Source organism: Cricetulus griseus, chromosome 8 (assembly GCF_003668045.3).
Source record: "Cricetulus griseus strain 17A/GY chromosome 8, alternate assembly CriGri-PICRH-1.0, whole genome shotgun sequence".
NCBI classification, from domain to species: domain Eukaryota; kingdom Metazoa; phylum Chordata; class Mammalia; order Rodentia; family Cricetidae; genus Cricetulus; species Cricetulus griseus.
In genome coordinates, this window is record NC_048601.1 from 93043674 (window position 1) to 93065359 (window position 21686).

The following is a 21686-nucleotide window of genomic DNA, read 5'->3' on the forward strand; positions in this document are numbered from 1 at the left end:
GTCTTCAGCTGTGAGTGCTTCGTACACTGTATCCATCATTCTTAGAAGCAAATGGGATGACACCAGCATCCAGAGTGACTGGCCGCCTGTGACTCAGAGCTGGCTATCTGTCCTGATGAGGTTCCTTGCCATGGGTTCTTCTGCAGGACAGCAGAGCTAATGTCTGAACACCCACCCTGGGGTTCGGAGATAGAGAGGTGCCCTAGTTCTAGCCATCAGCCCTAAAGACAGGGTCAGGTGATGGGGGAGGTCCTTCTGTATATGTTTCTCTTATTGGTTGATGAATAAAACACTGTTTGGCCAATAGAGGCAGGAAGATAGGCAGGACTAGGAGACGAGGAGAATTCTGGGAAAGGTAGGCAGAGAGGGCCCGCAAGGAGGTGCCATGTAGCAGAGGAAGGAGTGACAGGTCCAGACCCTTCTCTGTTAAGATAAGACCACGTGGAAATACTTAGATTAATAGAAATGGGTTAGTAATTAAGACAGAGCTAGCCAATAAGAAGCTCTAGCCATTGGCCAACAGTTTTATAATCAATATAGCATCTCTGTGTTTATTTGGGGCAGGCGGCTGCAGGACCTGGCAAGACAAGAAAACTCCAGCAACGTCATGTGGTATCTGACAATTCCTGGATGGCCATGTCTAGGTGAGAGGCTCCTGTCTCAAGGGCCTCTGCCTTTGTAAGTCTGGAGTGTGGGTCACTGGCCCATAGTCATGTGGGTAGGTTTTGCCTGGAGCAAAAAGAGGGGTTACCAAGTCATCATAGTGCAAGATTGAACCTCACTTTTCTATCTTTTCTTTCTTTTTCTGAGGTAGGTTCAGTACCACTTAAAGGTCTGAGCTACTATGCCTGGTTTATACAGTGCTGGAGATTGGCACCAGGGTTCATGTATGCCAGCAAACACTCCACCAATCTGTATCTCCAGCACCAGAACTCCAGTTTAAAACACTGCAGGCTCCAATTTGTCAGGCTGGGAACCCTAAGGCAAGCAGATGCCCTGCTCACCCTCCCCAGGTGCCAGCCCTCCTGTCTTCCTTTCTGTATATCTGCTCCTCTGGCTAGACTGTGTCCTTCACCTGGGACTCCCTTCCTGTGCATCCCACCCACTAATTAGCTTCCCCTCCTTTTTCAGAGTTTACCCCAAACCATATTTGTTTGTTTGTTTTTTATTTGAGACAGTCTCTCTCTATGTGACCCTGGCTGTCCTGAAACTCTCAATGTAGATCAGGGAGGGCTCCAATCACAGAGAGACATCTGTTTGTGCCTCGCAAGTGCTGGGATTAAAGGCGTGCACTGCTACTGGTCAGTTTATTTTTTATTTTTACTTAACGTGTGTGGGTGTTTTTCCTGCCTGCATGTCTGTGCACCATATGCCTGCAGTGCACGAGGAGGCCAGGAGAGGGCATCAGACCCCTTGGAACTGGAGTTACAGAGAGGTGTGAGCTGTCATGTGGGTGCTGGAAACTGAACCTGAAGGGACCAGCTCCCCATTTCGGCAGCCATGACAGTAACACGTGCTTGCCACGACCTTGCCTTGGTCACTAGGAGGCTAGGCTCCTGCCTCGTGGCAAGGAACCAATCAGAAGTCAGCTAGTGGCGCTATGATTTACGGCTCTGCGTTTGCTTTATGGACAAGTGCACAGCAATGACCCGCAGAGCAGAGCAACCACCCTGGGAGGGCCTATGGGCCATAACAGCCAGTTGACCAATCAACAGAGGGAAAACCCTCCAAGCCTGGAGGGACACCAATCCTGAGCCTGTGCGTACCCCTAGACACGCCCCTTACGCTGCCCTATAAGATCTCTATGCAGCCAGTTCGAGCTGTCTTTCTAGCCATCCGCCATGGCTGGTGGATGAAAGGCCCGAGCTAACATGGGGTTAGCTCATTAAACAACTATAATAAAGCCTCGTGCTGTTTGCATCAAGCTTTTGGCTCTGTCTGGTGATTGGGGTGACCGCGGTCCTGGGCTGAGATCCTGGAGGCCTGAGCTTCTGGGGGTCTTACAAACCTGGGTCCTCTACAAGAGTAGCCAGTGTTCTTAACTGCTCAGCCATCTCTCCAGCCCCTATTTATTTGTTTATTTAGTTAGTTTTGAGACAGGGTCTCAAGTTCCAGGCAGCCTGGAACTTGATATGTAGACCAGGCAGGTAACCAACTCAGACATCCACCTGCCTCTGCCTCTTGAGTTCTGAGATTAAATGTGTGTGCCACCATGCCAGACAGCTCTACATTCTTAAGAAGTTTCTTCTATAGGAGGCCTCCCTGGAAGTTTTCTGAGCTGGATTGAAGGTCAGTCAGGGCCAGTACTTTGTATTTGAGGAGGCATCACACACAGCTGTGGAGTGTGAGCTGGGGAAAGAATGCTTGCTCTCCTTTGCTCAGCAGCTGCTCTTTCCCAGCACCTGCTTGGCCTTGATGCAGTGCTCTTATTCAGACTATGGTGTTGGGGTAGGGAGGGCAGACACAAGGCTGATCAGGCTCTAGGACTTACAACTCATGAGAAAAAAAGCCAAACTTGAGGCCCTTGGCCTTCCTGGAAGAGGTGAGCCACTCTTTATGGTCATCTTGGCTGATGTCAGTCTAGGCAAATACCCCGAGGTACCTCAGTCAGCCAAGGACTCTTGTGGGCTGGGGCTGGGAATTCCCATGGGCAGCCACACCCTGCGGGTCTGTGAAGGCTGAGTCAGAGCAGAGAAGCCTGCACAGACTCCAGCCTGCACCAACTCTATCTGCACACAGTCAGGCAAAGCTCTTCCTGAGAGCTCTCAGCTTCAGTGAGCTACGGGCTCTGTCTTTAGCAGCCATCCTACGCCTTAAGCACTTCCTCATGACCTTGCTGTCTCTACTGCCACAGGCTGCTTTCTGAGGACACCTGGGAAGGCAGGTGACTGACCTCAAGGCCTTGTGAGGGAGGCTACCACAAGGACTTGTGAACCTCACTTGCCCTCTCTGAGACCTGCAAATGGCTTCCCCAGGTGTGGACTGGTCAGCTGTGCTGCAAGCCCTGTGGACCCACAGCAGGACATACATTTGCACGCCCTTATCACCATAGTGCCTGCACACACACACACACACACACACCCTATACGTGTGTGCCCCCACACTCATGCTTGTACACACCCACCCACTGACTTGCCCTCATGGAAGACGTATCAGATATGAGCCTTTTCTATCAAATACTATAAAACTTGTGTTCAAGACAGGGAATCAAATCTTAAAATTTCCACCTTGTAAGACTTTTGTGCAAAAATTTTACATCCCCCCTCCCCAGGAAAACATTTGTTTACCCAAAGGCCCCTGCTACATTCCAGGAATCTGTTGGCCTGGAGCAATGAATGACCCTTTCTCCTTGGAGCAGCGAGCCCTTCCCTCTTCTGTTTCCTGCGCACAAATTCTTTTCAAATTAGCCAGGTGAATGAGACCAGGAGGTAGGACCCCAGCCAATCAGGGGAAGAGACAGCTGCCAGCTGAGTAAAACCCAAATGCACTTCCTGTCTCTGTTGCTCTCCCAAGCACAGCCCTTCTGATCAAGAGTAAAGTCAGCCTTGTCCAGTCCTCCAGTTGGAGTGATGGTCTCCCTCTCTGGGACCCTGGACTTAGTTCTAACACTACTGACACACTCAGATGCGAGTGTGCCTATGTACACATTCACAAGACGCCTCCTGTGCTGAAGTCTTCCCTGAGCACCCACGGCCCTCCACTGGAGGACTGAGGTGGCTGTTGCTGGGGAGTCTCTAATCCCAGCACTCAGGAGGCAGGGGAGGGAGAACCTCTGAGTTTGAGGCAAGTTTGGTTTACATGGTGAATTCCAGGTCAGTCAGGATTACACAGTGAGACCATCTCAAAAAAAACAAAAAAAACCCAAAACAACAACAACAAAAAAAACAAAACCCCCAAACTTTCTGATTGTGCCAATAACAAGCCCACAATATGAAGTCAACAAGACAAACAAGCTGTCCTTCCCCAAGGCAGCTACAGTCCTTGCCTCATCTGTCAGAAGCAACACACACACACACACACACACACACACACACACACACACACCTTTTTCACGATGCCATTTCAGGTGACACCTGTTTGCTTTCTGTGTGGCAGGTGATGGTCCACTCGTCTTGCCTGAAGTAGAGATTGATGGGGCCATTGCTTCCCTTACAGCTGCCCCAGACCACTGGGGCAGTGCCAGTGTGGACATGGTGGGCAAACTGATGGAAATGGGCTCTGGAGACTATGGCTCTGTGTCTTTGTGTCAATGTGCCCCCTTTGAGCATGGGCTCCGTTCCTCCTGTTCCCGCAGAACAGGCTGGGCACTAGTCCTGAGGTCTCCATTTCTTCCTTAGCATATGCAGCTCATGAGCAGGGACCTGAGCACATGCCGCACAGGCACAGGGACCCTCCTGCCCGGCCATCGGTGCTGCTCCACTATGTAAGAACCCTTGACACCAGGCCAGGCCCTCCTCTACCTTCTTCCTTGTTGGCCAAGTGTGCCAGCCCCACTCTGGGGAGACCTCCTAGTTCTCACCATCATCCTTTAGGATTGGTATTGTTTCCATTTGGTGTGGTTTTCAGGGAAAGAATGTTAGACTCTACCAGGTTTCATATACATTAAGAAAAAGATCTGACAGCTAAGGAGTAGTGGGCCAAGCCTTTAATCCCAGGATTCAGGAGGCAGAGGCAGGAGGATCTCTATGAGTTCCAGGCTAGCCTGGTCAACAGATCCCTGTCTTGAAAAACACACCTGTTACTATTCTATAACCCCCAACCTCAAGACATGTTTAATTAAAATAAAAATTTGAAACTTTTTATGTGTTTTTTCATGCCACAGGATGATTGTGTGTGTGTGTGTGTGTGTGTGTGTGTGTGTGTGTGTGTGTGTGTGTGTGTGTTGGTCAATTCACCCCTTCAATTTGGAGGACTTTTTTTTTTTTAAGATTTTATTTATTTATGTATACAGTTTCCTGCCCGCATGCCAGCAGAGGGAACCAGATCTCATTAAAGGTGGTTGTGAGTCACCATGTGGTTGCCGGGAATTGAACTCAGGACCTCTCAAGAACAGTTAGTGCTCTTAACTGCTGAGCAATCTCTCCAGCCCAGGACCTTTTTGTTTTTAATTTTCATTTATTTATTAGTTTATAGAAGACAAGGTTTCTCTGTGTAGCTCTGGCTGCCCTGACTCACTCTGTAGACTGGGCTGATCTCAAACTCACAGAGTTGTGCCTGCCTCTGCCTCCAGAGTTCTGGGATTAAGGGCATGTGTCACCAACGCCCACAGGAGAGGTTACTCTGTTTATGTTTTGCTTATTGGTTGATGAATAAAACACTGATTGGCTAGGCAGGAAGATAGGCAGGGCTAGGAGATGAGGAGAATTCTGGGAAGTGTGGGTAGAGAGAAGTTGTCATGTGAGACCAGGAAGATAAGATTAAGATAAGACCATGTAGAAACACATAGATTAGTTATGGGTCAATAATTAAGACAGAGCTAGCCAATAAGAAGCCCTAGTCACCGGCCAATAGTTTAACAATTGATATAGCATCTGTGTGTTTATTTGGGGCTAAATGGCTTTGGGAAACTCTGCTACACTCGGCTGCTCCAACCCAAGCTGAGTTGACTCTCCTAACATATGGATGGATCATTTGTTTCTGTTGGCTTTTGCCACCCCCACCCCGAAATTTGACTCCAAATTCTAGAGTCTGACTCCTCAGCTACTTCTCCTCATACCTGCTCTAGCCATTCCTGTCCTTGTCTACCTGGTTAAGTGTCTCTTCAGCTCCTAGAGGCTTGTTTGGTACCTGCCTGGGTGCTCATCTCACATCTTTAGGCTCTGGCCTGCTACACCCATCTGGGTATCTGTCTACACCCATCTGGGCACATCTTTCTAATAAAGACACTGTTTCCCTTTTCCCAAAAGCCTCAGCTGCTCTCTCCTCTCCCTCTACTGGGTAAGTATTACAGAGATTATAGGCATGAGACACCATAACTGGCAATAAAATTACGGTCTTCACTTTTGCCCAAGCTCCTGTCTGCATGACTCACTGCACTGGTGTGTCATCCTGCAGGGTCCTCAAGACTTTCCTGTGTATAAACTGACCACATGATGCTCCATGGTATGGTTAAGGGGAAGTTTTTTGCTGTAGATATGAGAGAGAGAGAACAGCTAGAGGCATCTTCGAGAGTCCAGAGCAGAGGGAGAAAGTAGTAACTGAATATGGCAAGGGCTATCTGTGAGAAAGGGGGACATAGCAGGACGTAGAGAATAGAGAAGATAATCAAGGAGAAAATACAGTGAAAGGGGAGAGGGAGAGAGAGAGAGAGAGAGAGAGAGAGAGAGAGAGAGAGAGAGAGAGAGAGAGAGAGAGAGAGAGAACAGCAGGGTTATGAGGAGAAGGGGCAGCAGTTGTTGGGGGAGGGAAGTTTAGGTATGGTAGGAGGAATTCTGGCTTTTATTCAACTGCCAGAAATCTTCCTATAGATCAGGTTGAGCCCATTTCTGGGTATCTGGACTGCCGTTGGGCATTTAGGGAGTTGGAGTTTCCTTTGGACCTGACACCCTGCAGGCAGCCTGCTCAGAATACCCTTCCTCAGCATGCTAGGTGACTTGGAAGTCTGTTCCCAGTCATTGCTCTGGGATGTCACCTCTTTGGGCTGTGAGGGGCAGGGACTGACCATATGATGAAGTCAGGTGGGTACCTGCCACAGAAGGGGCTGTCCTGAGGACTGTGAAATGCTCACTGCTCACTGCTCACGTCATAGCACCCTTGGTCAGAGTAGGTCAAGGCCCTTGCTCCTGGCTCCCCAGGGGTCATGGTGGTCACATCCTGTCTTCCCATTTGCCCAGCTCTGACTCTGCTGTACTGGGTGGTGTGTCCTCTTTCCCCACCCTCTTGTGCTTCTGGTGGTGGCCTCTGTGCAGTCCTTCTCTGGTCATAGGTGTTTCAGATGAGCCACACAGCCTGTGCACCCACCTGGGAATTTGGCACTTTCCCCAAGACCTTTGATGCAGAATGCTGTGTGTTGTGTGTTCTCAGACATGAGCTGACAGATGAGGGAACAGCTAGGACAGAAGCACTTTCAGGTGGCAAGGTTTGGCCTCCAAGGCCATTCAACCCGGGGCCTGCCTCCCAGCACAGCCAGGCAGACCTGTCTGCTCTGCCCACCTATGACTCATTTTCACCCACACTCCTCCACCCACAGACTTACATGGCTGGGGAGCCCCTAATTCCTCCCATCTACTCCCCTGGGACAAGCCAGAACTGGGCAGCAGCCTCCGCCCAGTGCCACCCTTAGGAAACATTGCCCAAATAACCCTGAGAAAGTCCTCTTGATGCTCGGGTGATAGTGGGCTCCTTGGGTCCTCCTCTGCTCCTGGCTAGGCTCCTAGTCTTTCAGTCATTTACATGATAGCCAGAAGAAGCTGACTCTGACATCTCACAGACAGAGGCCCTTTCAGGGAAAAGTAAGTTCATGCTGCAGAGAGGACCTGGGTGTTTCCAGGAAAGCAGGTCTGGGCAGGGCACCCAGAGAGGAGCCCTGAGGTTTCCCAGGGCAATGCCTGCTGCCCTCATGCACACAGCCCTCCACAGGAAGCCCTTGCTCCCCAGATGGAGTCCTTCCTGCCTGGGAACTGCTCTTTTCAGGCTTGGGACCAGTCAGCAGGCACGTTTTATTTCTTTTCCTTTCTTTCCTTCTTTTTTTGAGACAGGGTTTCTGTTTAACTGCTCTGGCTGTCCTGGAACTCACATTGTAGACCAGGCTGGCCTCGAACTCACAGAGATCCACCTGCCTCTGCCATCCTGAGTGCCAGGATGAAAGGTGTGATCCACCATTGCCGTTTTGTTTATTTCTTATGCCAGGGCTGTTAGATAGAAGCTTGTGCACAAGTAGAGCTATCTGTTGCATCTGTTGCTTTGCTGTGTCCTCCTTCCTGCATCCCCCATCTCCCATCTTGTGGATTGAATTCTTCATCTCTCATCCCCTACATCCTTCATCCCGTGTCCTGTGTCCTGCATCCCGTGTCCTGCAATCCGTTCCATCCACCTTGCCTCTTGCCCCTTACATCCTCCTCCTTCCAAGTCTGTGTCCTGCGCCCTGTGTCCTCCATCACGGACCCTGTTTCCCTCCTCCATGCTGCATGCTGCATCCTCCATTTCCCATCCTGTGTCCCGAAGCAAAACTGCTTGGGCAGTCTGAGACTGGTACTGTAAGACCCCCGGAAGCTCAGGCCTCCAGGATCTCAGCCCAGGACCTCGGTCACCCCAATCACCAGGCGGAGTTGAAAGCTTGATGCAAACAGCATGAGGCTTTATTGTAGTTGTTTAACGAGCTAACCCCATGTTAGCTCAGACCTTTCATCCACCAACCATGGTGGGTGGCTAGGAAAGACCGCTCGAAGCGTCTGCATAGAGATCTTGTAGGGCAGCGTAAGGGGGATGTCTAGGGGTACGCACAGGCTCAGGATTGGTGTGCCTCCAGGCTTGGAGGACTTGCCCTGTGTTGATTAGTCAACTGGTTGTTATGGCTCCCAGGGTGGTTGCTCTGCTCTGCGGGTCATTGCTGTGCACTTGTCCATAAAGCACACCCAGAGCCGTAAAGCATAGCACCACCAGCTAACTTCTGATTGGTTCCTTGCCACGAGGCAGGCGTCTGACCTCCTAGTGACCAAGACAAGGTCAGAAAAGCACGTGTTCGGCTGTTATGGCTGCCAAAATGGGGAGCTGGTCCCTTCAGTACATCCTTTCAGCCATGCTGTGGGGCTGGAAGCTGACAGATCTTTGTTTGGAAGCTGGGGTTAACTACCTGTCTTCTGCTCACCAGATGACCAGCTGTCTGCAGATGGTCAGTGTCCCCTGGAGAGAGAAGCATATGCAGTGGGTTGAGTATAGTGCCCCAGTCAGGGCATCACAAAAAGTCATCCCCTGGGTTAGGAGCTCTACCTCAGAGTGAAGCACCTTTGCTGCTCAAACTCTTGGGTCCTCCCTGTATGAGAGCATTCACTGATGGGGCTGCACCTTGCTGTTCGTTCGGCACGGGTGGGGCTGGCAGCTGAGCTAGCCCTGTGTGCTGTTGTGGAAGCAGTTTCACCCGTTGGGTATTTTGAGCTCCTTGAAGGTAGAAAGAAGTAGCCTGGCCAGCTACTCAGCTCTGCTCCTCTGTCCACACTGAGCCAAGTGGTCCCTGCCTCATGGGGTGGGGCTTCCTGAGTCAGTCTTGTTCCACCCAGAGCTTGGCCGAGGACCTCCATGCCCTGGAATGTGAGCCTCCTGATGGCACACTGGCACCTCTCACCTCTCCCAGCTGTAAATGAACACCTGCTCCAGGAAGTTCTACCCTCTGCCCAGCCCTTCAATAGAGCTCAGGACTCCCTGAGTAATTCCCAGAGGCCTTTGCATGGCCACTGTGGCAGTTTGAATAAAATGGCTCTCTTTAGCTAGGCGTTGGTGGCACACGCCTTTAATCCCAGCACTCGGGAGATAGAGGGAGGTGGACCTCTGAATTTGAGGCCAGCCTGGTCTACAGAGTGAGTTCCAGGGCAACCTCCAAAGCAATAGAGAGAAATCCATTCTCAAAAAACCAACAAATAAATAAATAAATAAAATAAAATAAAATAAAAGGCTCCCTTTGGTCCATAGGGAGTATTAGGAGGTGTGGGGTTGGTGGGGTAGTTGTGGCTTTGTTGAAGGAAGTGCATTACTAGGGGGTGGACTTGGAGGTCTGAGAAGCCCAAGCAAGGCCTAGTGGCACTGTCACTTCCTGCTGCCTGTGGTCCAGAAGTAAACTCTCAGCTCCCTCTCCAGCACCATGTCTGCCTGCACGCCGCCATGCTTCCAGCCGTGACAATAATGCACTAAACCTCTGAACTGTAAACCAGTCTTAATTAAATGTTTTTTTCTTTAAGCCAGGTAGTGGTGGTGCATACTTTTAATAATCCCAGTACTCACGAGGCAGAGTCAGGCAGATCTCTGAATTTGAGGCCAGCCTGGTCTACAAAGTGAGTGCCAGGACAGCATGGCTATGAAGAGAAACCCTATCTTCAAAAACAAAAACAAAAAACAAAAACAAGAGAGAGAAGCTTTCCTTTATAAGAGTTGTTGTAGTCATGATGTCTCTTCACAGCAATAAAACCCTAACTAAGACGGCCATCTTTGGGGCTGGAGAGATGGCTCAGTGGTTAAAAGCACTGATTGTTCTTCCAGAGGAATTGTTCAATTCCCAGCACCCATGTGGCAGCCAACAACTGTCTGTAACTCCAGGATCTGACATCATGACACAGACATATGTGCAGCCAAAATACCAATGCATAAAAAACAAAAATAATGAAAAAGAAGTTTTTTTTTTGTTTATGGTTTTTTAAAAAGCTGAGCAATGGCGCACACCTTTAATTCCAGCACTTGGGAGGCAGAGGGAGGCGGATCTCTGTGAGTTCAAGACCAGCCTGTTCTACAGAGCAAGTTCCAGGACAGCCAGAGCTGTTACACACACAGAGAAACCCTGTCTCAAAAAATCAAAACAAAACAAAACAAAGTTCCCTTCACTTTCCTCTTCTCTTGAAGGAACCGGCTTCCCTTTTGGCAGCCATAACAGCCGAACACATGCTTGCCATAAACCTGCCTTGGTCACGTAGAGGTCAGATGCCTGTCTCGTGACAAGGAGCCAATCGGAAGTTAGCTGGTGGCGCTATGCTTTACGACCCTGGGTGTGCTTTACAGACAAGCGCACAGCAATGACGTAGAGAGCATAGCAACCACCCTGGGAGGGCCTATGGGCCATAACAACCAGTTGACCAATCAACACAGGGCAAGCCCTCCAAGCCTGGAGGCACACCAATCGTACCCCCCCTAGACACTCCCCTTACGCTGCCCTATAAGATCTTTTGTGAGCCCGTAGGAGCCGTCTTTTCTAGCCGTCCGCCATGGCGGGTGGGTGAAAGACCCGAGCTAACATGGGGTTAACTCGTTAAATTACAATAAAGCCTCGTGCAGTTTGCAGCAAGCTCTCGAATCCGCCTGGTGATTGGGGTGACGGCGAACGTGGCCTGGGACCCTGAATACTGAGTTTTCGGGGGGGTCTAACACTCTTACACGGTTAATCCCATGCTTGCCAATCTCCTCCCTTTGGGTGCCGGCTCAGTCTCCTTCACTGAGGTAGAGCTGCACTTGACTTCCTGATGGAATCCTGAGCTTGTGAAGAGACTTAGCATTAGAACACTGCCTCTCACAGGACTTAGGCTGTTACAATAAATCTTTTGGCCAAAAGCCGCCTGAGCTCCACAGCCACGTGTGAGCTTTACACCAGCCGCCCACCCGAGTTAGGGGCCAAAAGAATACACAGAAACTTGTATTAGGTTCAAAGCTGCTTGGCCAATGACCAGGATTCTCATCTGTTAGCTCAGTCTTAATTATAAATCTATATATTTTATAAGACTTATCTTATCGAAAGCCTTATTGGCATCCCTCCTTGCCGGTGGATCACATTGTGCCACTGGAACAGGAGCTGAGGGAAAAAGAGGGCTCTTCCTGTTTCTCCTTCGATTAAATATGAGTCTCCTTGCTATGTTACTTCCTGCCTGGATCAGCACTTCTCTACTACATTTCCCAGAATCCTCTTTGACTCCTAGTCCCATCTACTTGCTGTCTCATTTGGCCAAACAGTATTTTATTTAACAATCAATAAGATAAACATACACAGTAGTACATTCCCCATCTTAGGCTTAATAAATATTTACTGGATGACACACAAATGAGGAAATAATATCAACTCATCAGGCTGGTCAAGGCTCATACACAGATGGCCAATGTAAACAGCTAGGCCATAGCGTATTCCATCTATCTGTCTATAGGGTCTGTGGTCATTGACCCTGTCAGGATCTGAAAGCAACAGCCCTTGTGAGTTTCAGAGCGATCCCTGTGCCTGATGGGATCTGGGAGCTGATGAGGAAGCTTAGTCTTAAAGCCTGGGAGGCCGATCAGTGACACCCCACATTCAAGAGATCAAGGGACATGTAGTCTATGTTCAAGCCCACATGGAGTGTGTTTTATACTGCAGAGTCCTCCCTGTCTATGTGAAGTTCTGACTGGGCAGGAGCCCAAATTCACAGTGCTAGCTGTAGTGGCCTCCAGGAACAAGGGAGGTTGCAGCAGCTAGGCTGATGTGATAAGCTGTGAGGACCGTGGGATGGGATTGGGGGGTCTGCTCCCTCCTGTCCCAGCACCTCTATCAGAGGTGAGGAGCCTCGGGAAGGAAGAGTGAGGGCTCCAATATGGAGACACAAGGGAGGCCAAGAATGCCAGCCCCAAATTTTCTGAGGAGACTCAGTATGAAGAAGCACAAAGGAAAACAAGATGAACAGGTCTGGAGTGGGGTAGCTCAGCACTATTGAATGGCTTCCAAGCAACCTACTTCCTTTTCCTCGAAATCTTGCCATGTGGTAAGGCTCTGGATACCAAGACTGCTGGGAACTCTGTCAGAAGCTCTGCCAGCTTCCTTGTTCTCCTTCTGGAACCAGGTTAAGAAATGCAAGGTGGGGCTGCTGCTGGCCTTCCCCTCTCCCTCTGGCCTCTTCTCTATTTCCTCTTATCTCTGGGACACTTATGGCCAATTCTCCTCTTTCTTTCTTTTGAGACAGAGTCTCTCTAAGTAGCCTTATTTGGCTCCTAACTCAGAGAGATCTTCCTGCCTCTGCCTCAGGAGTGCTGGGATTCAAGGTCTTATCATTAATTCTTTTTGTTTTTGTTGTTTTGTTTTTTGAGACAGGGTTTCTCTGTGTAGCCTTGGCTATCCTGCATCTCACTTTGTAGACCAGGCTGGCCTCGAACTCAAAGAGATCCACCTGCCTCTGCCTCCCAAGTGCTGGGATTAAAGGCGTGCACCACCAGTGCCCGGCCCATCTCTGGTTCTTGAGAGGCCTATTTTAGTTGCTTCCTGACCCTGGCTTCACTGAGGCCCCACCTGGGTGAGATGGTCTTCCAACCCAGCATGGACCACAGCCTCAATCCTGAGTCTGCCATCACCTCACCTTGCATCTTTTAAATTTTCAGTTGTTTTTAAATTTGTGAAGAGAATTGTGGGCAGACAAGGTGACTCAGGGAGAAAAGACACCTGCTGCCAAGACTGATAACCTGAGTTTGATCTTTGGAACCTGTATAAACTGATAACTTGACTACTCCATGGTACTTGTTTTAAATTAAAAACAATCTTATTTTACATACCAATCCCAGTTCCCTCTCCCACCCATCCTCCCATCCCTCCCACCAATTCCCCATCCCACCCTCCATCCACTCCTCAGGGAGGGTGAGACCTCCCATGGGGTATTACCAAAGTTTGTCATATTATTTGGGGCAGGACCTAGGCCCTCCCTCATGTATATAGGCTGAGAGAGTAACCCTCCACAGGGAATGGGTTCCTGTAATAATAAATCTTTACACCAAGCTGCCGGAACCCCACTGCCACGTGTGTGGCCAAAATAACACACAGAGACTTATTATATTAGGTACAATGCTGCTGGCAGAGAGCAGGAGGAAGAGAGCGACTTCCTGCTTGTTCCTGCTTATATTCTGAGTCTGCCTGCTATGTCACTTCCTGCCTGGATCACAAGACTTTACTACATTACCCAGAATCCTCCTCGACTCTTAGTCCCACCTATCTTGCTTCCCTATTGGCCAACAGTTCTTCATTTATCAACCAATAAAGCAAACATATACAAAGAAGACCCTCCCCCATCAGGTTCCCAAAGCCCATTATGCACTAGGGATAAATACTGGTTCCTCTGCTAGAGGCAACATAGACTGCCCAGGCCTCCCCATTGACACCCATGTTCAGGGAACCTGGATCAGTCCTATGCTGGTTTCCCCGCTGTCATGAGTTCCCATTTGCCCAGGTCAGCTGTTTCTGTGGGTTTCTCCAGCCTGGTCTTGACCCCTTTGCTCATCACTCCTCCCTCTCTACAACTGGATTCCAGGAGTTCAGCTTAGCTATGAATCTCTGCTTCTGCTTCCATCAGCTACTGCATGAAGGCTCTATGATGGTATTTAAGGCAGTCATCAATCTCATTATAGGGGAAGGGCATTTAAGGTAGCCTCTCCACTACTGTTTAGATTCTTAGTTGTGGTCCATGTATGGTTAAGGGGAAGTTGTTGGTTTTTTGTTTGGGGTGTGTGTGTGTATTGTTTATGTTTGTGTGCTATGTACGCATAAAGGTCCATGGAGGTCAGAAGAGGGCATCAGATACCTGATGGAGTCGGGTGGTTGTGAGCTACTATATGGGTGCTGGGGACTGAGCCTGGGTCCTCTGCAGTATCAGCTCGTGCTCCCAACAGCTAAGCTATCTCTCTAGCCCCAAGGAGAAGGGTTTTACTGTAGATATGAGAGAGAGAGAACAGCCAGAGGCATCTGCAAGAGTCCAGAGAAGAGAGAGAAGTAGACTGAACATGGCCGGCAGATGGGACCCACCAAAGGTCTGTGAGAGGGGAGAATAGCAGAGCAGAGAGAAAACAGAAGCAGGAGCAGAGTAGAGAAAACATAGCTAGATAGCTAGCAGGGCTATAAGGAAGCCCTGAGCTGGAGGGGGTTTAGGGTAGGGGAGGAGGTGTGAAGGGCCAGGTTGCTAGCATGGACTTTCAAATTCAGGTACTTGTAATCTTAGAATGTGCTTTGATGTGCTGATGGGTGCCTAGTCAGTCATTTGTCCCTTCTGCCAGAGGTAAGGGAAATGACTCCAACTCCTTGAATGCTGGCTTTTATATAACCACCAGAAATCCTCCTATACTCCAGGTTGAGCTCATTTCTGGATATTTTAACTGTCTTTGGAGGTTTGAAGAATTGGAGTTTCCTTTGGACCTGACATAACACATATGGTAAGAGGGAAGAACTGACTCTGAAAGTTGTCCTCTGACCTTCATACATGTACCATGTATGTACATGGCTGGAGTGAGTGGCCTCCCCATTTCCTGTGTGCCAGCCTTCACTACCCTATATGGCAACCCTGAGGCCTCAGTCTCAGAGAGCCCCAGCCCACTGAGGGGGTGAGGGAAACACTGACGTCCTTTCCTCAGTGTGCTGAGAAGGCAGAGTTGGGTCTTGGAATCTTGTTCCTGCCACACTCAGTGAACACCAATGAATGAGGTCTAATGGGCCACCCGTCATCCCTCTCAGACTCAATAATAATGGCTACCTTCTCTGACAGTCTACCTAGTCTGTGGCTGTAGGCAGACTGTCCTTCAGATGAAGGGACGTTAGAAAAAAGAGAAGCCCATCACCAGAAGCTGAGTAAGAATTCCAGCACAATTAACAATGGTTCTAGGAAGCAACAGAGGAGAGGCTACCTTAAATGCCCTCCCATGATAATGAGATTGATGACTGACTTATATGCCATCCAGCTGCTGGTGGAAGTAGAAGCCAACACCCACAACTTATCACTGAACTGAACTGGAATCCAGTTGCAGAGAAAAATGAGTGATGAGCAAAGGGGTCCAGACAAGGCTGGTGAAACCCACAGAAACAGCTGGCCTGAACAAGGGTGAGCTCTTTGTCTCCAGACTGATAGCTGGGATACTGTCATGGCACTGCTCCAGACCCCAGGAATGTGGGTTTCACTGAGGAGACCTCAGAAATCCATGGGGCCTCCTGTAGAAGTTCAGTACTTATCCCTAGCATAGGTGTGCGCTTTGCGAGCCCATTCCACATAGAGGGATACTCCCTCAGTTTAGACACACGGGGGTGGGCCTAGACCCTATCCCGAAGGCTATGACAGACTCCGAAGACCCCCCCCCCCATGGAAGGCCTCACCCTCCCTGGGGAGCAGAAAGGGTATGTGATAGGTAGGGTTTTAGTTGGAGGGGGGGTGGTAGGGGAGGACGGGAGGGAGAAAGGAACTGGGATTGACATGTAAAACAATCTTGTTTCTAATTCAAATAAAAAAATGAAAACAAAACAAAACAAAAACCAGTGGTTCTAGGTCCCTCACTCTTCTAGCTACAAACCTGCAAGTTTCTAGGGCTGTCACCAGAAACCTAGTGGCTTCTGTTAAGAGATTGTAATTCCATCCAAGGCATGTGGGGGGAGGGAGGAGAGGCGAGGCTGGGGAGGACAGGGAGAGAAGAGATTCCTTAGCAACCTTCTGAGATGTAACCTGAGAGCCACCAGAAGGCGTGTGGCTAATGACGCACAGTAGCTCGCTGTGTTCAGGAGCCCAGGTCTAACCCTTGGATACACTTATCCCCCTATGCTCTCTTGGGAAGGGCGTGCTGCTGCCATGGGGCATCTTACTTTCTCCCGTGTGCCACTGTTTGTGTTACTTAGCCCTTATGTTTGAGACTGCATTAAAATACCTCTAGCAAAACCTAGTTTGGCTCCATGGACTAGCTGGTGTAGAGGGACTTGTCAGAATTGCTGTTTGGGCCCGAATCCAAGTCTCTAAAAGCTTGGTTCCTATTGCTCTTGCTCCATGTGTAGTGATGTGGACACCCCTGCCCTCATCGCCAACAAGTTCTACCCCAAGTACCTTTGTATCCATATTATCATATGGCCTGGGCTAGCTTCAGACTCAGTACATAGCTGAGGATGACTTTCAGCTCTATTTCCCATGTGTTGATGGGTGTATACCACCATACTGACATTTGAAGCATCTTTTAAAAACCATAGACATAGCCCAAAGCTGCCATAGCTGTGTGGTGGTGGCACATGCCTTTTTTTGTTTGTTTTTGTTTTTTGAGACAGGGTTTCTCTGTGTGACAGTCCTGGCACTCACTCTGTAGATTAGGCTGTCCTCGAACTCAGGTTTCTACCTGTCTCTGCCTCCTTAAAGGTGTGTGCCACCATCGCCTCCTTCTGGCTTCCATGGATACTGCAGGCACACACACACACACACACACACACACACACACACACACACACACACACACACACACACACTGCCCCCACACACTAAATTTTGGGCTGGAGTGGGGCCTGGAGGATAGCTTAGTAGTTAAGAACACTCATTGCTCTTGCAAAGGAATCTGGGTTCCATTCCCAGTCCCACGTAATTGCTCACAATCATCTGTAGCCCCAGTTCCAAGGAATCTAACAGGAAGCATGGTGCACTTGATATTCTTCCAAAGGACCCGAGTTTGGTTTCCAGTAACTCCATGGCAGCTACCAAGCATCTGTAACACTAATTCCAGGGGATCCAATGCCTCCTTCTGGCCTCCATGGGCATTGTGTACATGTCCTGACCAGACATACACAGAGACAAAACACTCATACATGGCGGCGCGGTGGTGTCACGCCTTTAATCCCAGCACTCAGGAGGCAGAGGCATGTGGATCTCTGTGAGTTCGAGACCAGCCTGGTCTCCAGAGCGAGTGCCAGGATAGGCTCCAAAGCTACACCGAGAAACCCTGTCTCGAACAACAACAACAACAAAACAACAACAACAACAAAAGAAATAAAAGAAGAAGAGGAGGAAGAGACATGAGACATATAGGGCATATTAATCGGTTTATTATAGGCCCGGCAGAGTAGGGAGACTAAGAGAGAAGAGGAACAGGGGTGATGGCTGACCGCCACGGCCGGTCGCCATAGAGAGAGCATAGGTGGGAGAAGAGAGAAGAGAAGAGAGAAGAGAAGAAGAGAAAAAAGAGAAGAGAAAAGAGAAAAGAGAGAAAAGAGAAGAGAAGAGAAGAATGAGTAGAGCGAGCGTAAGTGGGCGGGGTCTGTCTTTTAAAGGGGTCCTCTGCACCTGGTGCAGACTCAGTTCCCATGGAACCCTGGGCTGACCCGGGTTCTGCCTGAGCGGATTGGCGCAGGCCAGCATAATGCCTGAACCTTTCAATAACTCCGTAAGGTGTCCTCTGACATCCACATATTCAACACTTTCCCTTGTCCCCATAAATCAATATAAACAAATTAAAAGTAAAAAGTAAACGGTTTTTGTGTTTGGTTTGTTTACAAGGTTGCACAAACAGCATCGTCACCCAGTTCCAGAACTTGCTCACATCTTGTCAGTCTCCCCCAGCCCTGAAACCACCCAGCCACACGAAGCCAGCCACCTCCGTCATCTCCGTGCGTCTGCCATCTTGCACATCTCACCGAAGGGCATCGGCCGGGATTTGGTGGTGGCACCATTGCTCTCTACTCTGTGCACCTCACCTGCGGAAACCCTTGGCTAATGTGACCAACGCTGAGGACGGCGGTGTGCTACCACGTTTGGACACGGGTTCCCACGCCTTGCCTGAGTGGAACTGCTGGCCTGGAGAACTGCTCTGGCAGTTCTTTGAGGCACACGAAAGAAGGGATTGCACACAAGGAGGACAAGCCTGCTCAGACTGCAAATAGATTAAAATGCCATGGTTTGTCAGTTGCTGCCAGCGGTCACTGGACGGGGGCTTCAGGGACCTCTTTTCGTTTTGTTTTGTTTTGTTTTTTTTCCAGAAGGTTTCTCTGTGTAGCAGTCCTGAAACTAAATTTATGAATCGGGCTGACCTCAAACTCACAGAGCTCCATCTGCCTCTCAAGTGCTCAGATTAAAGGCATGAGCCACCACAGCCCCACAGCAGGGACCTCTTTTGCGGTGGGCACTGTGCCTTTTGAAGTGCACTCATTGACCACTAGGTGGTGCACACTCCCTGGTGAGGCTGAGCCTGATTGACCTTGGCCACTAGATGGCGCAACCTCACCATTCAAACAGTGCTTGCAAGTGGCAGGTGGTTTTGAAAGGATCCCCTGGTGTGCACCCACTCCCTGCATTCATCAGAGCAGGCCAGCACCAGAGGTACACTCTTGGGGCTGGGCGGAAAACAGCACCATTAGTGAGGATAAGAATGCATGTAGGTGCTGAGCCGTAGCGGTGCACACCTTTAATCCCAGCACTTGGGAGGCAGAGACAGGTGGATCTCTGTGAGTTCGAGATCAGCCTGTTCTGCAAGAGCTAGTTCAGGACAGCCAAGGCTACACAGAGAGACCCTGTCTCAAAAAACAAAGCAAAACAAAAAAAGAATGCATGTAGGTCTTAACAAACACAGCAAAGCCTTTCGCCTTTAAATTTGGCATGTGGTTGTGTGTGTACAGGTGTGCCACCACCTGTACATGGAGGTCAGAGAACAATGCTCAGAAGTTAATTCTCTCCTGCCGCCTTGTGGGATCCTGGAATCCCACATAGCACCTGAGTCATTCAGAGGGTCAGCAAAGCCTTTCTTCTTTGAGCAGACCCATCACTCACCAACTATTTCTGAGCGTATACCGTGCACTAGGATCATTCTAGATAGTGAGAACTCAGCAATGTGTTAAACAGACACAGTGATGAAGCTTTCACTTGAGGGCCCAGCTTACGTAGTGAGGGCTATGTATTGAGACCTTGTCTCAAATAAACAAACCAAAGGTCACACACACACGTGGTGCCATTGTGCACCTCAGTTCTGGCTGAGATAGAAGACACCAAGAGGACTTCCCTTGCCCAGTGGTGATGACACATGTCTTAGTCCCAGCACTCGGGAAGCAAAAGCAGGTGAATTTGAGTTTGAGGCCAGCCTGGTCTACAGAGCAAGTTCCAGGACAGTCAAAGCTACACAGAGAAATCCTGTCTGGGTTGGAGGTGGGGGCACACTTCCCAGGGCTGTCCCTGGACAGGAGGTGGCAGGGAACAGGGTCATCAAGGGTAAAGGATAGTAACACAATGGTCTGGGAATCAAAGACTGTGGTGATGAAGACTGGAGTGCTTGTGAGGATGTTTCAGGAGCCAGTTAGATGCAGGGATCTGACCCATGGATGGATTAATCCTCGGATGGACTCCTACCACTATGCATTGTGGGGGAAATGAGGTAGAGTCCAGTTCAAGAAAGTGGTCACTTCGAGCATGTCCTGGGGGTAGGGTGGGGTGGCAGTCCGGCCTGGCCCCTTGCTGCCTCTCCTGAGATGAGTGCTTCATGACTGCATATTCTACAGTGATGTTCTGCCAACACACATGGGGCCAGTGACCACATGGTCCTACCCCAACTTAATGTGCCAGACTTTGTGGACTCCCCCTGGGAGCTCTTAGCTGTTGGGAGGAGTAGATGGAGGTGGGCTGGAGAGGGGGGTGAGGAGGGCAGGAGGAGGGATAGTTGAGAGAACTTTGGTTGGAATGTAAAATGAAAAAAAAATTAATAAAAAAGAAAAAGACATTGGTGTTCTAGGAAAGGCTCCAAAGCTATACAGAGAAAGCCTGTCTCAACAAAACAAAACAAAACAAAACAAGCAACAAATCCTTCTTCCTTTGATTCTGGCAGGGATTTGGTCACAGAATTGAGAAAGGGAACTTAGATGGAAGGTAAGGATGGCCCAGAATACAGGTTAGCTTGGGGTTGAGTAGCTGCCTGGAAAACCGGCAGGGCTGCAGGGCATTGGTGGCACATGCCTTTAATCCCAGCACTCGGGAGGCAGAGGCAGGCGGATCTCTGTGAGTTCGAGGCCAGCCTGGTCTCCAGAGTGAGTTCTAGGACAGGTTCCAAAAGCTGTCTCAAAAAACAAACAACAAACTAAAAGAACAAAAACAGGCAAGATGGCTCAGCAGGTAGCGGTACTTGCTAAGGCAGACAATCTGAATTCAGTGCCAGGAGATGGGGCAGCACAGCGTAATGCTTGAACCCTTACCTTCCCACCTTTATTTATTATTAATAAATAATGAGTTAGGTGTGGCAGGACAGGGAATAAGAGCATCCAGTTCTCAAGACTACTTCCTGCTGACCTGGGGAGATGACCATCTTTGTCGGGGGGAGAAGAAAAAGCTGGCGTACGGCCATGTCCTGAGGTAGCTGGTTGTTTCATGACAGTCCAGGATATATGGAACTCTCTGGGGCCTCTCAGACCTGTTTGGGTGGGTCCAACTCAGCTCCCTGGAACTTATAAGAATCCTTGAGTTTGTGAAAACATAAGTTTTAGACATATTAAATATTTGAGACTTAGCACAGTTGAAATTAAGTTGCCTATACAGAGCTAGCTTACATTCACATACACAGCAAACAGACAGGACATTTAAAGAGACAGAGAAGACTTAAAACTGCCAGTGAGAGAAAAGCAGGTCCACTGCAGATGGGAACAGGCAGGGTTTTTGTGTGAAATGTGTGCCCTACTGGGCCCTGGAAAGGCACACCATTACACAAACAAGCCATGCACAACAGAGCCGGTGAAAGAAGAAATCAGAGACGAAGAAATAAAAGGCAAAAAAAGAAAATGAATTGTGTCTGGCAGTAGGGTTTGTCAGCAGAAGCGGGCTAGACTGCCCTTCTGCCTAGGCTGAGTGAAGGGAGTAACCAATGGAGTCGGAGGACTTACAGCTAGGCCGCATGGTTGCCCTCAGTCAAGATGGCAGTGCCACAAACAGGTTCCCCTCCACTGGCAGAAGTTAGAAAGGTCCTATAAAGTTTTCAGATATAATTTTGTTGGCTTGTTTCCCATGATTGAGGCAGAAAGATAGTGGAACCCATAGGATACCAGAGTCCAAGAGGCACTGAAAGACTCCCGGAAGCTCAGGCCTCCAGGATCTCAGCCCAGGACCGCGGTCACCCCAATCACCAGGTGGTATCGAAAGCTTGATGCAAACTGCACGAGGCTTTATTATAGTTGTTTAACGACCTAACCCCATGTTAGCTCGGGCCTTTCATCCACCAGCCATGGCGGATGGCTAGAAAGACAGCTCGAACTGGCTACATAGAGATCTTATAGGGCAGCGTAAGGGGCGTGT

The 21686-nt window shown here is 49.5% G+C and overlaps 1 protein-coding gene across 18 annotated transcripts in view; it reads right to left on the reverse strand.

Annotated features, from left to right (window-relative positions):
- The window catches only part of LOC107979351, a 61658-nt gene that overhangs the window by 24366 nt on the left and 15606 nt on the right, over window positions 1-21686 (reverse strand). For 4 of the 18 annotated variants that reach the window (XR_004770937.1, XR_004770936.1, XR_004770935.1 and 1 more), the window contains one exon: window positions 8602-8841. The exons of 13 other annotated variants lie outside the window; for them this stretch is intronic. Coding sequence is in view for 1 of the 5 variants with exons in the window: in XM_035448480.1 (XP_035304371.1) it covers window positions 8803-8841 (39 nt within the window). In the remaining 4 variants the exon portion in view is untranslated. Of the gene's footprint in view, window positions 1-8601; window positions 8842-21686 lie in introns of those variants that run through there. One more of the 18 variants, XR_004770934.1, reaches the window with a different exon arrangement.